We start from the raw sequence: 15,229 nt of genomic DNA on the forward strand, positions 1-15,229 counted from the left end.
CTAATTTTTTAACTATAATTTTCAACAATTATTAATCTCCTATTTTCATCAATATATCTCAAATCTTAAGAGAAAAAACTAGAAATTCGATTTGTTAAATCTTAGTTTATTTATTTGGCTTATAAATTTTAATATGTATGATTTAAAAAAACTAATGCTATATAAAATATGAATAATACTACATTATTAAATTTACTATATTAGTGTACTATATTTTCTTATTATATATTAAATTGATTTTTTTTCACTATTTAAATAATATCCCGTGCATCGTACGGGGAAAAATGCTAGTATATATAATTTGGTATTCTATCTTCTTTAGCTTTAGCATGGGTGAGTTAAAAGTTTGTGGTATACCATTATTTTGAGTAAGAGGAAATAATTTTAAATGGTAAATTTTTCGAAACATGAATTTATAACGAGGCATCCAAAAAAGATGTAAAAAAATACACGTGGATTACTCTTTCCATTTAATTTACAGATTATAAAAATAAATAAATAAATCATTTTTTTTCTTTTTTTGATAATTTAAAAATTCAATTGTTTCAATGACTCAACAAAAGTATCATTATTAATAAAAATATCAGTGTTATTCATTTTATAGTAATGGTATATTAATGAAAAATGAGGAAGGACAGTAATATTAATTACTATGAATATCAAATCAAATACTCATAATATGTTGTATAATCAAATATAGATTTTCAGTTTAATTACAAAATGATGCACTGACTAAATCCTGTTAAATAATTTCTCTAGGATTTTCAATACCTTGACTCAAGTAAAAAAAATTAATTAAATTAGTCAAATACACAATTGATGTTGTTATGAATTTCCTTAACCAAATACATATATAGACGACGCAGGTAAAATCCCAAAAAGGAAAAAAAAAGAATATATTTCTTTAAATTGCTTTCATCCTCGCCTATATATACAGCATATCATCTGTATATATCTTTCACAAACGCCTTCTTCTCATCGTTTCAGTTCATTCCTTTGCAGAGTGCGTTTGTAAACAAATATATAAAGAAATAATGTTCTCAAGAGAAGTTGCTCGCACTGTAGTTGGTATTATAGGTCAGTTTCTTTATTTTCATTTTTTCTTTAGCAAATTAATTTTAATAATTTCTTTAAAATCTCACAAATTGAAAAAAGAAAAGAAAATCCGACTCTTTATTTTGATTTTATTTGGCAAACTAATGAATTCTTATATAATTTATTTTCCAGGGAACATCATTTCATTCGTATTGTTTTTGTCCCCTCTGTAAGCTTCAATATATTATTCCTAATTTAATTTTTTAGTTTTTTGATTATTTTATTATTTCGAATAATTAATTATGATGATTCTGAAAAATAATGACAGGCCAACATTTTACGGAATATGGAAGAAAAAAGCAGTGGAGCAGTACTCACCAGTACCGTACCTAGCCACATTTGTGAACTGTGGGCTATGGGTACTATATGGACTGCCTATGGTACACCCTCACAGCACACTTGTGGTTACCATTAATGGGACAGGTTTTGTGATTGAGATTATTTATCTATCAATATTTCTGATATTCTCCGATTACAAGAAAAGGGTTAAGATAGTGGTGGTTGTGGTGGCGGAGTGCATTTTCTTGGCCGTTTTGGCCCTTCTTGTTTTAACTTTGGTCCACGATACCAAAATTCGCTCCACCATCGTCGGTAGCATTTGCATTGCCGGTAATGTTATCATGTACGCATCTCCACTTTCAGTCATGGTACGTATTTCCGTTTCTTTCTTTTCTTTTCCTTATTTTTTCAACACATTTAATTTGTTAAAAGGACTTATTCATTCTTGTGTATGATTATTGATTAATATACCAAATATATATATATATATATATATATATATATATATATATATATATATATATATATATATATATATATATATATATATATATATATATATATAGTGTATGAAATCCATGAATAGTAAATATGCAATAATTGTTGTTCCATATTCATCCTACAAACTATAACTATATGTTTCAACTCATACAAGTAAAGGTGCAATTATTCTCATAAATATAGTATAAATTGTCATTCGGGGCGGGTTAAATTTGTGGTGGTGGTGTTTCAACCACACAAACTAAGAATTTATAGCTGAATTTTTGCCCCAAAAAAAAAAACAATTATTAAGTAAGTATTTCAATTTTTTATTTAATATGACTGTGGTGATATATATAATTGATGAGATATCGATGTGGTGCAGAAACTGGTGATAAAGACAAGAAGCGTAGAGTATATGCCATTTTATCTTTCCGTTTTCTCATTTCTCAATGGCGTTTGCTGGACTTCTTATGCTCTTATCCGTTTCGACCCTTTCGTTGCGGTAAGCATTTTTTCTTTGTTGCACTCGCACTCCATTTTTATGTATATTTATATTTGTTAGTTATACGCTAATTAGTTTATCAATTGTATTTGATGAAAATAGATTGGTGTTAAAACGTATTCGTGAATTTGAATGCAGGCACCAAACGGGATAGGATCATTATTTGGGCTGGCCCAATTATTACTGTATGCCACATTTTATAGATCCACAAAGAAAATGATGGCCGAAAGAAAAGGCCAAGGAGAGGTTGGACTCTCAGTAAAACCAGCACCCCACACTAATATTCAAGATGGAGTTTAGTAACTCGGCAATTTCAATCTTAATCTTTCTGTCTTTGTTTTAAAAAAAAAAAAATTGTGTACCAAACATGAAATGTTTCATAGTTTGCGAGTGTATTCATATTATGAATATAGTTAGGTAATAAAGTATGATAATTAGATCATCTATGATCTATTGGTTTATCACTATAACATCGAGATATTATATGATCTATTGTTGTATCACCGTAACATCGACATATTTCACACTTAAATTGACAAGTATAATCTATATGTTTAATACTTTTTGAGTATGATGTAGGTTTGACCTATGCGTTCGCAAATCTAATGCATTTGAATTTTGAGCATCTCCAATAAAAAAATAAATTAAAATGAGTTATCAAATATAAATGTGATACTTCATATTTTATTTTGTTAATTATATAAATTTATGGGGTCATTACAAATAAGCCCATGAATGGGTACTTATTCATAAAGAGATCCAGATAAAAAATTCATTTACAAATAAGTCCACACATGGTTCAGATTTTTGTAAAAGACTAAAATAGCCCCTCATACTTTAATATGGTCCAATTTCAGCCTTAATTTAATTTAACCTCAATTTGACCCAAAATTTCACAAATTATTTAATTTTGACAAAAAAAAAAAAATTCAAATTTTTTTTTTTGCCGCCGGTTTCCGGCATTGACTTTTTTTTTTTTGTTTTAAACACCGGTTTCCGGCGTTGACTTTTTCGATTTTTTTTTTCTTTCTGTAACATTTTTTTTCGTTTAAACAGCAATATTACTGTGATTGACAGTAATATTAACTATATTACTGTTAAACACAATAAAATTAACTAAACTACAGTTTAACACAGTAAAATTGCTATATTAATCTCTAGCCCAGTAATATTTTTTTTTTTTTTTTGAGAAAGTAGCCCAGTAATATTAACACAACAAAATTCATTATTATTGTGTAGTAGAGTAATATTACTATATTGACCGTTCAACAAATGTAAACATAATAAAAAGACAAAAGAATTAATATTATTGTGAGTGACAGTAATATTACTATAACAACAGTAATATTACGGTCAACCACAGTAATATTACAATAATAGACAGTAATATTAACGTTACTCCGTGAATAAGTCAAACAAACAAAAAAATCCAAACAAAATGATAATATTGATGTGGTTGACAACAATATTACTATAACAACAACAATATTACCGTCAACCACATTAATATTATTGTGTTTACACTAATATTACAATAATAGACAGTAATATTATTACGTTACTCCGTGAATAACACGAACAAAACAAAAAACCCAAAAAAATAATAATATTGATGTTGTTGACAGTAATATTATTGTATTTACAGTTATTATATTGTCAACGACAATAATATAATCACGTTGACTTGTCAACAAATCAAACAAAATAAAAAAAATAACAAAAAATAAAAAAAGTTAATATTATGTTTATTTACTGTCAACGGCAGAACAATTACATAAATGTATTGTCAACGGCAGTACAATTACGTTAATTAACTATCATTGACAGTATAATTACATTAATTTACTGTCAGTGACAGCACAATTACGGTCAACGAGTCAACGCCAGAAACCGGCGAAAAAATACGGAAGGAAAAAAAATCGTAAAGTCGCCCGAATCCGGCGGCAAAAATTGTGTTTTGAAAAAAATAAGTTTTTGAAAAAAAAAATCAAAATTGGATTTTTGTGGTCAAAATTGGATATTTGTGGACAAAATTGATTAAATTGGGGTTACAATTAATAATTGGGTATAAAGGGTTGGGGGTAATATTGTCATATACATGAATGTTCCCTTTATTTATAATAAATATTAAAGGGATGGGCTTATTAGTGAAAGAGATATAACCCCTAAACCTAAAATAATAAGGGGTAATGACAAATAGGCCCATGACAAGGGCACTTAATTAAAAGAGAGACATCCAACCTTTTTGTCTTTCAAATAAATCCAGCTCATTCAAATTTATTTGCAAATAAGGAAAATCCTTTTATATATACCAAAATTACCCCAAATTCATTGAAACCCAATTCAACTCCAATTTCATGATTTACACCACAATTTAGTACAATTTCATCAATTAACCAATTTTAACCTTAATTTCAATTTTGACCCCAATTTTGATCCGCCACCACCGGAGACCGCCGGTCGCCGCCGTTGACCGGCGTTGACTTTTTTTTTTCTTTTTTTTTCCTGAAATTTTTTTCCGGCCGGTCAATTGTTGTTGACCGCCGGGTCTCCGGCGTTGACTTTTTTTTTATAGTTTTGTTTTTTTCTTAAAAAAAATATTTTAATTAATATTACTGTCTTGACTGCTAAATTACTGTCTCCGGTAGTTATTTAACTGTCGGAGACAATAATTTAACTGTTAATTGAATTTTTTTTTCAAAAATATTTTAATTAATATTACTGTATTCGTTGCTAAATTACTGTCTCCAGCAGTTATTTAACTGTTGGAGACAGTAATTTAACCGTTAATTGACTTTTTTATTCTTAAAAAAAATAATTTTAATTAATATTACTGTATTCGTTTAAATCCGGGGTCAATGTGTAATATTAAGGAAGTTAGAGCATAATGGGTGGAATTGATTACTGAGGGTATTTTAGACTAAAGACATGGAGATGGGTTTAATTAAGAGATTGTTTTTTTTTGTGGACCAAAATGCATTTAAGTCCCATGTGATGAGTCTTTTTGCCAATCGCCCAAATAATAAAGATGTTTGGTTGGAGATTTATATAAAAAACCCCTAAACATATTTGCTCGAGGCATATGTATAAAATAGTTTTTAATTAATTAAAAATTATTAAAGTGGTTTATATATTTAACTGTCATATATTATTTTCTAAATGGACATTGAAATTTTTAATCACATTTGATATTTATCTATCTAGATTGTATTTTTATATTCAAGAGGAGAAATGCCAAAATACGACTTCCATTTGATAACTCCAAAGTTTAGTTTCGAGTATCTAAATAGTTCTTACGAGTTTTAATATCCCATTTATAGTTAAGTTAACTTGTTAAGCATCAATATATGAAAAATATAAAATGAATAGGGTCTTTCTAGGGTGAAACCACGTGTTCTAAACTTATATGAAATATGTATTAATCACTATTAATTTTCTAAGATTAAATCTGGACCCTAGGAAAATAACATGGCCTATGTCTAAAAAATGAAGTACTTTACCAAATTATCCTTCGATTTGTTTTTTATTAAATTAATATAAAATTGATTAACATTGAATTATCTAATTTACCCCCTACTATATTTTAATTAAATAATTAATTTAAATTCATTGTGACCGAGTATTATTTGATAAATAATCGAAAAAAATGCATTCATTAGGGATTAGATCTTGGGACATCTTAATACATTCATCACTCCTAACCATCCAAGCACATTAACTTATCATGATAAATTTAACCATAATTGTATAAATACTGTTAATTAAAATATTAATTGCAACATTCATTATTATTAAATGATATTAAATAAATTATTAACAAATTTAATATAATAAAGTTTGAAAAATATAAAGAATTGCAGTTCAATACGCCAAATATCAATCATTTATTATATAATATTAAAATTATTAATAAATTCCACCATTTAAAAATGTAAAGAATGCTCAATTAAATATAAAAAAAATGCATAACTTAATTCAAACTCACTTATGTTATTAAATCGATAGTGTGACAAATCCAAATAAAAAATAAAATAATATGTTTATTTAGAAGAAGAAAAATTTATAACTCATTCCAATTAGTAGTTTTCTCACTTTAAAATAAAATTATATACTACAAATACTATATTGTGAATTTTCTTTTAATATTGAATTTAATCATATAGTAAAATTTGAATCGATTAAGTTCAAATCCTTTCAATTAGTAAACATTATTCAAATATTTGAATCGGTTGCTTGACTATTGACATAATGTGTTACATAATTGATTTAATATTTATAAGTAATGTCTAATATCTTTTTAATTTAATTTTGTCATAAAAAATAATACATTTAATTCATAACACATGTAAGAGCCTAATCGTAAATCGTAATATTTTATCAAAGCGTAACATTTGAACCAATTAATCTCAAGTCCTTTCAATTTGTAAACATTATTCAAATATTTGAATCGATTAATTAGCGCGCTCAACTATTGATAAGAACGTCTTAATCAAATTAACTATTATTAATTAAAGTGTAATACATTTTTAATTCAATTTTATCATAAAAAAATAATTCCTAAATTACGTAAGAATCAAATCATAAGATTAATTAAAGCATATGATTTGAATCAATTAAGAGCAAATCCTTTTAATTTGTAAATATTATTCAAAAATTTGAATCGATTAAGTTCAACCACTGGCAATAACGTATTAATCGAGTTAACTATTTATAATTAAAGTCTACTATCCTTTTAATTCAATTTTAACAAAAAAATAATAATTTAATTCGTAAAATCGAAAGAATCAAATCGTAAATCGTAAATTTAATCTAACCATGAACCAATTAAATCTTACGATTTTTACGAAATAAATTTTATTATTTTTTATTATAAAATTCAATAAAAAAAGATACTAAACTTTAACTATACATAATTTGATTAATACGCTGTTGTAAATTATTGAGTTTAACCGATTCTAATATTTGAATACTGTCTACGAATTGAATTGAGTTGAGCTTAATAGATCAAATCTTTGAATATTGTTTTTGAATTGAAAACACATGAGTTTAATTGATTCAAATATTACGATTTAATTGAATCTTACAATTTACTATTCAATTCAAACTTCAAATTCTTTTGAAATTCATTTTTAAATTACACGAGTTGATCAGCATTTCCTTAGATTTTTAAAATATATTATATAAAGATTTGTTAGTGTGGGATATTATTAATATATAATAATAATAATTATATGAGAATTAATAATTTATTTAACATTATTTATATAAGTTTTATAACCATTATAAATTGTAGCGCTTTGTGATATATATCTGTATTGTTAGTTTATTGTCAATTATGTGTTGTGTCTTAATGGTAAGTATTCTTGTATGTTTTGAGATGGTCACAAGTTTGAATTCATGTTGATGCAATTTTGGATGGGTGGTTTAATGATTTTTATGAATAATGATATAATTAACTTTATAAATTTTAATTCAGCAATAAATGTAGATTTAAAATTGCATTAAAATAGAGAGTAAAATTGACATTTCATTAATAATTTATAATTGACGATTTTTTAAAATAATTATTGTACAAAGGGTATTTGCGACAATACATAAATGAGGAAAAAATAGGTTTTTTTGCTGGGACACGTATCGCAATTTGAAGGGGATATCTCATATAAATTTAGAACCCACGATCTCATGGTAGAAACACCCAAATAAATAACCCCTCAAGGTTGATTATATAATAAATTTCTGAATGTTCGTTTGAAAAATCACCAAATTATTAATTAATATTATTAGCTCTCATAATGTAAACTTTCTCAAAGCTATTTAAATAAGAACTTAATATTTTTTTAATATTAACTAATAATTGAATTATTTAACTAAATTTTTGTGAAAGACGACATTTTTTGTGACTCAACAGTTTTGGTGATTGGTTATTTGCATTAATTAATTTGTGATTTTTTTTTTTTAAAAGAGCAGAAAAAAACAACTTGAGACCTGAATGTGGTAGGTGCCACCCAGCCAAGGGGCGGATGAAATCAGAATTTCAGAGTCTTATAGGAAAGGAACGAACAACCTCTATATTCTTTCTTGATTCTATACATATTCAGAATCACATAAAGGAAAGTTGCTCAGGAAAGCTCTCACAGCATGCCTTAGCAGCGGCAATAATGACTATCTCGCCTTCGGCAATAAAAGACAAAAAAAAGTAGGTCATCACACGACACACCAGCCTGTCTAAATCCGTAAAACTCAAATTGAAATACCCAAAGAATCGCAACCCTCTGAGCTGAACTGATATGTGGTTCTTAAAAAACTTATTATGTGGGAATTAGAACTTAACTGATCATCAATCGATACATGTATCACATTTTGTACGTACAATCTATATCATAATCATGGCCATCTGAATAATTTTAAAATTTCTAAAAACATTGGCACATGTTGTTTGGAGAAGAGGGACCAATTTGACTGTTTTCTTCTTCAATTTTGTCAAAAATCACAGTCAAAGAGCCAACTAATTGTTGTGTTTTCTCACGCTACTCGTAAATAATCTATTTTATATTAATGATAAATATATTTTTGGCATTATATATCTGTCGTTCCATAAATATAGTCCTTACAATTACTTAGTTATTGATGCTGCTCAAATATGCATTGGGCAACCCAAGAGTGTTTGAGCTCACAAGGGTAGAAAATGCCGAGATTCACTGCCACACGTCCGAGATAGTCAAGGGGACGGTGTGACACCCATTTTCTAGTTATACCTAATTAGTATTTTAGAATATAATAGCGGAAGACTTTGAAATATATTAATCGGGAATAAAAAATTCCGACAATTTTTTTTCCTTTTAGAATCAGAGTAAGAGTATCCACGTATTACCAAACAACATTCCCTTAATCAATTTCACAAACTATGCATGTATGACTAGAGATTAAGTCCCATTTTAGCAAGGTGAGATAATTTTGGACAGTTTCGATCTATCAATCAAACAAATTAATAACTCTCTAACCGCTGATGCAAAACACTTAAATTTTTTACCATATGCTCTAATAAGGGCCTAGCTAACCTAGTAAAAACATTTTTTAAATACCTTGAGCCATTGGAAAGGAATAATTAAAATAGTACAACTGTACAGTTTGAAAATCTAAAGCAGGGGAGTGACCTTTGAAAAATCTTTATTAATTCCTTACTGTTTCAAAAATCATAAAATTATATACTAAAGTACATTAGTAAGTTAGGAGTTTATCCCAAGTAGAATAAATCCTTTTGAGTGAGAAAAACTTCGTATTTTATTGTAAATACTACAATGACTCTGTTTCAGAGCAGAGTTGGTAAACAATTCGTAATTAATTCATGTCTTATCCAAATAATGCAAAATACCTATCAACGTGAACCTAACAGATAGACCTATGATGCTATAATATTTCATGCAATAATGTATACAAGAGATAATTAACACGAATTATTAAACTACTAGGCAAAACACAACACATAACTAGCCGATGGGCATTTTATAAGGTTTTTAGGAAAAATTTCCCTAAAGTTACATAAGTTTTTGAGGAATTATCATAACATATATCAAAATAGGTAATCTTAATCCTATGTCACATTACACATTATGCATCAATAGTAAGTTCCTCCAATAGACGGAAGGGAACGATAATAAACACCTAAAACGGTGTCGAATGTCTTTAAGAGCAAAGTGTACAAATAAAACCACATTAGTATATTAAGAGCACCCAAAATCCACCATGCCTCCATATGAACTCTTCTCCCGATCCACGAACTCAACTTCAACCACGAACCTCGGGCTCGGAATCGGGTAATCCTACAAGCAATTCAACACCTATATGAGTCTTTGAGACTCAATAAGAATTCCATAGAATATCAAATACACTTAGACAAGGAATCATATAATCATACATATACATACATGTACAAGTATACATATACCTTAATCGCCATTTCTTTAAGGAATTTTATCGATTTACCTTTACCTTCTCGGTGTACCTCTTAGAACTTTTTGATTTACCTCTTAGACCTTCCTTTCATCATTTCATAAGGAATAAGAGGAGATCCCTCACAAGGGAGTCGTCATTCTTTTGCACATACATTCATTCAAGTGCTCATACAATGTGTGAGAAAATCATTTTCTTTAGTCGGATATCCTTTGAAAAACCAAGTAAAACCATAGACAATAAGCCTTAATTTATTTGGAACCCGTTTCATAAGTGGAATCAAACCACACACTCTTCATCTCATTTTTGGGGTACCGGTCACTCATACCATGTGCTTATTCGATCTATGTTTTACAAGACTTTCCAATTTTAAAAACGTGCAAGTGAGGTTAGTACACACTTTCATTCAATTCAAGCAACTTGATTAGTTGTGTGAGAAAAAACATTTTTGTTCGGATATCCTTTGAAAAATCAAGTAAAACCATAGACAATAAGCCTTCATTTATTTGGAACCCGTTTCATAAGTGGGATCAAACCACAGACTCTTCATCTCATTTTTGGGGTACCGGTCCCTCATACCCTGTGCTTATTCGATCTATGTTTTACAAGATTTTTCAACTTTAAAAACGTGCAATGTGAAGTTAGTATATATTCTTCATTTCACATATTCAAAGTTAGCTTTCTTACATAAGCACACATATTTCCACATGTTTCACAAAGGCACATAGTTTAGTCACAAAATCACAAAAGCAAGTAAGACACATAACAACTCAAGCAAAGAACATAGATCACATATTTACACATATAGCAAAACAACTCAAAGCATTCGGTTATTTATAATTACTATCTCCAAGTTTAATTAATTAAAGTTCAAGCCCTCTTTCTCAAGAGACTTGAAGTTTTCTTTCAAGTAGCACCAAATTTCCATTTATTTCATTTTCTTTCCAAAATATCCGAATCATCAACAATTCAATCACACAAAATTCCATTTTTATTAATCTTGTTCTCGATTTTTATCTTCGTATATTATCTTATTACTCATAGATCATAAAACCATGGATCGTAAGCTTCCTCGACCCGGAGGGAGTACACTTACAACCACGTAGGTCGATATATATACACATAGAAACATATACTTATATATAGCACATATAAATTATAAATAAACCATGGATCAAGTACTTTCTTTGAGCACGCAGGTTTACGAAAACCATGGATCGAAGTTTCCTTAAGATCACGCAGGTCTAGTATATATATATATATATATATATATATATATATATATATATATATATATATATATATATATATATATATATATATATATATATATATATATATATATATATATATATACATACATAAAAATTAAATTACAATATTATTCTTCGTTCTTCAAGATTATATCATTTAAAGCTTAGATTCTTACACGCATGGATGATCTAACAATAAACAAGTAAAGTACTATAACTCCCCAAATTTTCGGCCATTAAGAACAAAGAAGGAGAAATAAGAAATAATATTGGTGAAGAATCACTTGTAGCAAGAATATGGGATTCTCACCTAGTTTCTCTTGGGAATATAAAGGAATTGGTGGATTGAATAACACACTATAAGAACCTTGAAGAAATTATAAAAAAATTAGAAGAAAACATTAGGGAATTTTCGAAATTGAAAAGGAAGAAGAAAAATGAGAGTTTTCTTACGGTTCTAGTTGAAGAAACGTTTTTTTTTTTTGGAAATGAGGAGAGATTTTGAGCTTCTTACACTAATAATTTCGAAATGGAGGAGAAGAAAGAAGAAGGATATTTTCTTAAGAGGTTTAAGATATGGTGGAGAAGATGAAAATTCACTTTGGTGTTGGGTTCTATTTATAGAGTTTTGCAAGCATTTGGGGGTGTTCCTGGAATTTCCTCTTTAGTTGGGTTGGATTGGAGGTGGTTCTATGGCTTGAGCTTGAGTAAAAATGGAGTCTTAGTGAGGGGATGGTGGTGATGGCCGAAATTAGAGAGAGGAAGAAGAGAGAGAGTGGGTTTCAAATGCTTAGGTGGAGAGAGAGAGAGAGTAAGTGGGTCTTGAATTGAAAGGTAAAGTGAAGTACCATTCTTAATGAAGAAAGTACAAGCCACTTAAGCCTTCAATTCTCCCAATTAAAGTGAAGTACATTAAGAATGGTACATTAAAGTGAAGTACCATTCTTAATGAAGAAAGTACAAGCCACTTAAGCCTTCAATTCTCCCAATTAATGATTCTTTCTACATTAAAGTATTGTACACATGGACAATAAAATCCATGTATGTCTCCACATGGCCGAAAATTACAAGAAGAGTGGGAAAATTTGTATTTCTAAGTTTATTCACTCATTTAATTATCTAATATGCATGAATTTATCATTATTTTTTTTTCTCAAAAATTTAGTGTATGCATAAATATATTCCAACTATCCAAATTAAATTCTAGAATTGAATAAAATAAGTAATATATGAAAATTTTCAATTAAATATTTTTCGTGTGAAATTTTTAAATATTCTATTCTAATAAATTAACTAATCACATAATTTAAGTCACACGTAAAGTTCATCAAGAATGCATGTATAACTATGCTAGCTCATAATAAATTATCCTATTAGCACATAAAACTTCTAAACGTAAAATCTACTTATGAAAAATAATAAAAATATAAAACGAGTTATCCGAAAGGGCGGGGTGTTACAGACGGCTTCACTCGTTAACCAACAAAACAGTTGAAAACACTAGGTGAGTCACCGGGGGTGGCCCGACGATTGTCCTCCGACGCTCAAGTCAGAAAACTATCACAATATAAACAACTAATATTAATTAATTCCCTAAATATTGCGTACCTTGTTTTGTGAATGATAACAAATATTCATAGGTGGAGTTTGATGTGGTTTTCTTGTTAAAAACCAATGTGGTACTCTTGGGAATCGGGCACGTGTATGAGCGGAAAACCAAAAAAATATATGAATACCAAGTTTAATCATATAAACACGTACTCGATAATAGCAATAAATTGCGTACCTTAATGTTTCCAGCGAAATTTAAATTACAACATGCATATTAATTCGATAATTAAATCACGTAGCATGCTCGCAGTAAATCATAATTCATACATAAACAATTTCACAAAATCATTCAAGCAAAATCATACTGTGAATATCAACATTTAATTTAATCTAATTAAATTAAAACCTAATACAATACGGATCCGAAAATTACCTCTCGAAGCGTGAGGTGAGTTCTCGGATTGAAGCTGACTGCCACGAAAACCAATCCGTGCAGTCGGGAGAAGCGGCGGCGGCAGACACGCGGATCAGCGGCGATGCATGAGGTTCACGCGCTGACTTGCAGCGCCGCGTGAGGGCGCGTGCGGCGGCGAATCGACGGCGGCGTTTCGGTAGATCGACTCCTTTGTCTTCCTCCTCTCGGATTTCACCTTGTATACCGAATTAAACTAATACGTGGCACTAGACACGCAAAAGTCAGAATAAAATGGAAGAATAAAACAAAAGGAAAATACTACCGAAGAACTATCAGTGCGTGGGCACCGATTCCGACGACGGGCGACGGCGACGGCGGAGGAGAGGCACCGGACGTGAGGAGTTGAGCAGCTAGGGTTAGGGTTGTGTATTGTATGCAAGACCTATAAATCTTATATTTATAGTGTCTTGTATAAAAGCCCTAACGCGGTTAAGTTGGACCGGGCCCAACAACTTAAGTTCGTTAGTCTTTCTTCGTCGTTTCTCACAACTCAATGATTGGAAAATTATAACAATTATATTTTCGGAATCATTGTACATCCTCATCATTACGAATGTCAATTCTCGATTTCCATGTGGGTGTTCACAAGTTAACGATTAAGTGTTTCCCATTAATCGATTAGAAGTTTCTATGATATAGTTGTACACCATTAATCCTGAACACCAAGACATCACCGTGACATCACTAGAGGACCAGCTGTATTGTGACCTGCCTCTTAGTCCCACCGAGGACCGCTCTAAGGGCCAGTATTCGTGCAGTCCGGAATCTAGTGGGAGGTATGTGCATTGTAGTAGGAGATTTGATCGCTTGAATAAGTCATGGATGTCTTGTGTGTTCTTAAGATTCATAATCCAAGAAGTTTGTAGCCATTGTTGGGAATCGGACACGTGTACGCATCGGAAAACAAAAATTTTATGCGAATTAAACAAGTTTAAATCACATAATCACATGCCCGACATATATTAAAACAATATTAATTGCGTACCTTTGCGCTTCCAGCGAAATTTAAAACAAACATACATCCAAATTATTTAATCGAAATTAAATCAACTAGCATGCTCGCATTAAATCAAATAATCATGCTCGAAGTAAATAATCAATTTCATGTAGTCACATAAAATCATACAATATACTTACAAAACGAACATGCATATTTAATTTAAATAAAAACCGAATCGAATATACGGATTCGAATTATTACCTCTTGAAGCGTGAGGTAGGCGCACGAGTCGAAGCAAGATTGCCACGGAAACCAATCCGTGCAATCTGGGAGCAGCGGCGGCGTGAGCGGCGGTGCAACCGGCGGCGGCGACGGCGTGAGGGAGCTCCTCGATTCTTCGATCTTCCTCCTATCGGATTTTACCTCGTATACTTCGATCTACTAAAATGTGGCACTAGACACGCTGATAAGGAACATCAAATTGAATTCGTGTTGCAAAATAATTATTTAATTCGGAGAAGAGTTATTAATGGGCATTGGTGGAAATATCGAAAGAAATTATGGAAAAATAAGGATTTTCGACGAACTCAAATTGTATTTGAGTACGAAACGAACTCTATCTCAAGTGAAACGGCGCAAGGAACATAACTCATGAGCAAAGCTCATGAATCACATCCAATTTCAGCAATCCAACGTCGTTT

General features: G+C 29.9%; 1 protein-coding gene across 1 annotated transcript; it reads left to right on the top strand.

Annotated features, from left to right (window-relative positions):
* Nucleotides 1-881: 881 nt before the first annotated feature.
* LOC105950972 (bidirectional sugar transporter SWEET7) lies at nt 882-2,868 on the top strand. Its single transcript, XM_012974359.2, has 5 exons — nt 882-1,077; nt 1,228-1,264; nt 1,364-1,742; nt 2,240-2,359; nt 2,498-2,868. Exons 1-5 carry the CDS (start codon nt 1,035-1,037, stop codon nt 2,657-2,659), a joined length of 741 nt encoding a protein of 246 aa, XP_012829813.2. The 5' UTR covers nt 882-1,034; the 3' UTR covers nt 2,660-2,868.
* The last annotated feature ends 12,361 nt before the right edge of the window (nt 2,869-15,229 follow it).

This window comes from Erythranthe guttata, chromosome 1, assembly GCF_056151865.1.
Source record: "Erythranthe guttata isolate IM_541 chromosome 1, IM_541, whole genome shotgun sequence".
NCBI lineage: Eukaryota > Viridiplantae > Streptophyta > Magnoliopsida > Lamiales > Phrymaceae > Erythranthe > Erythranthe guttata.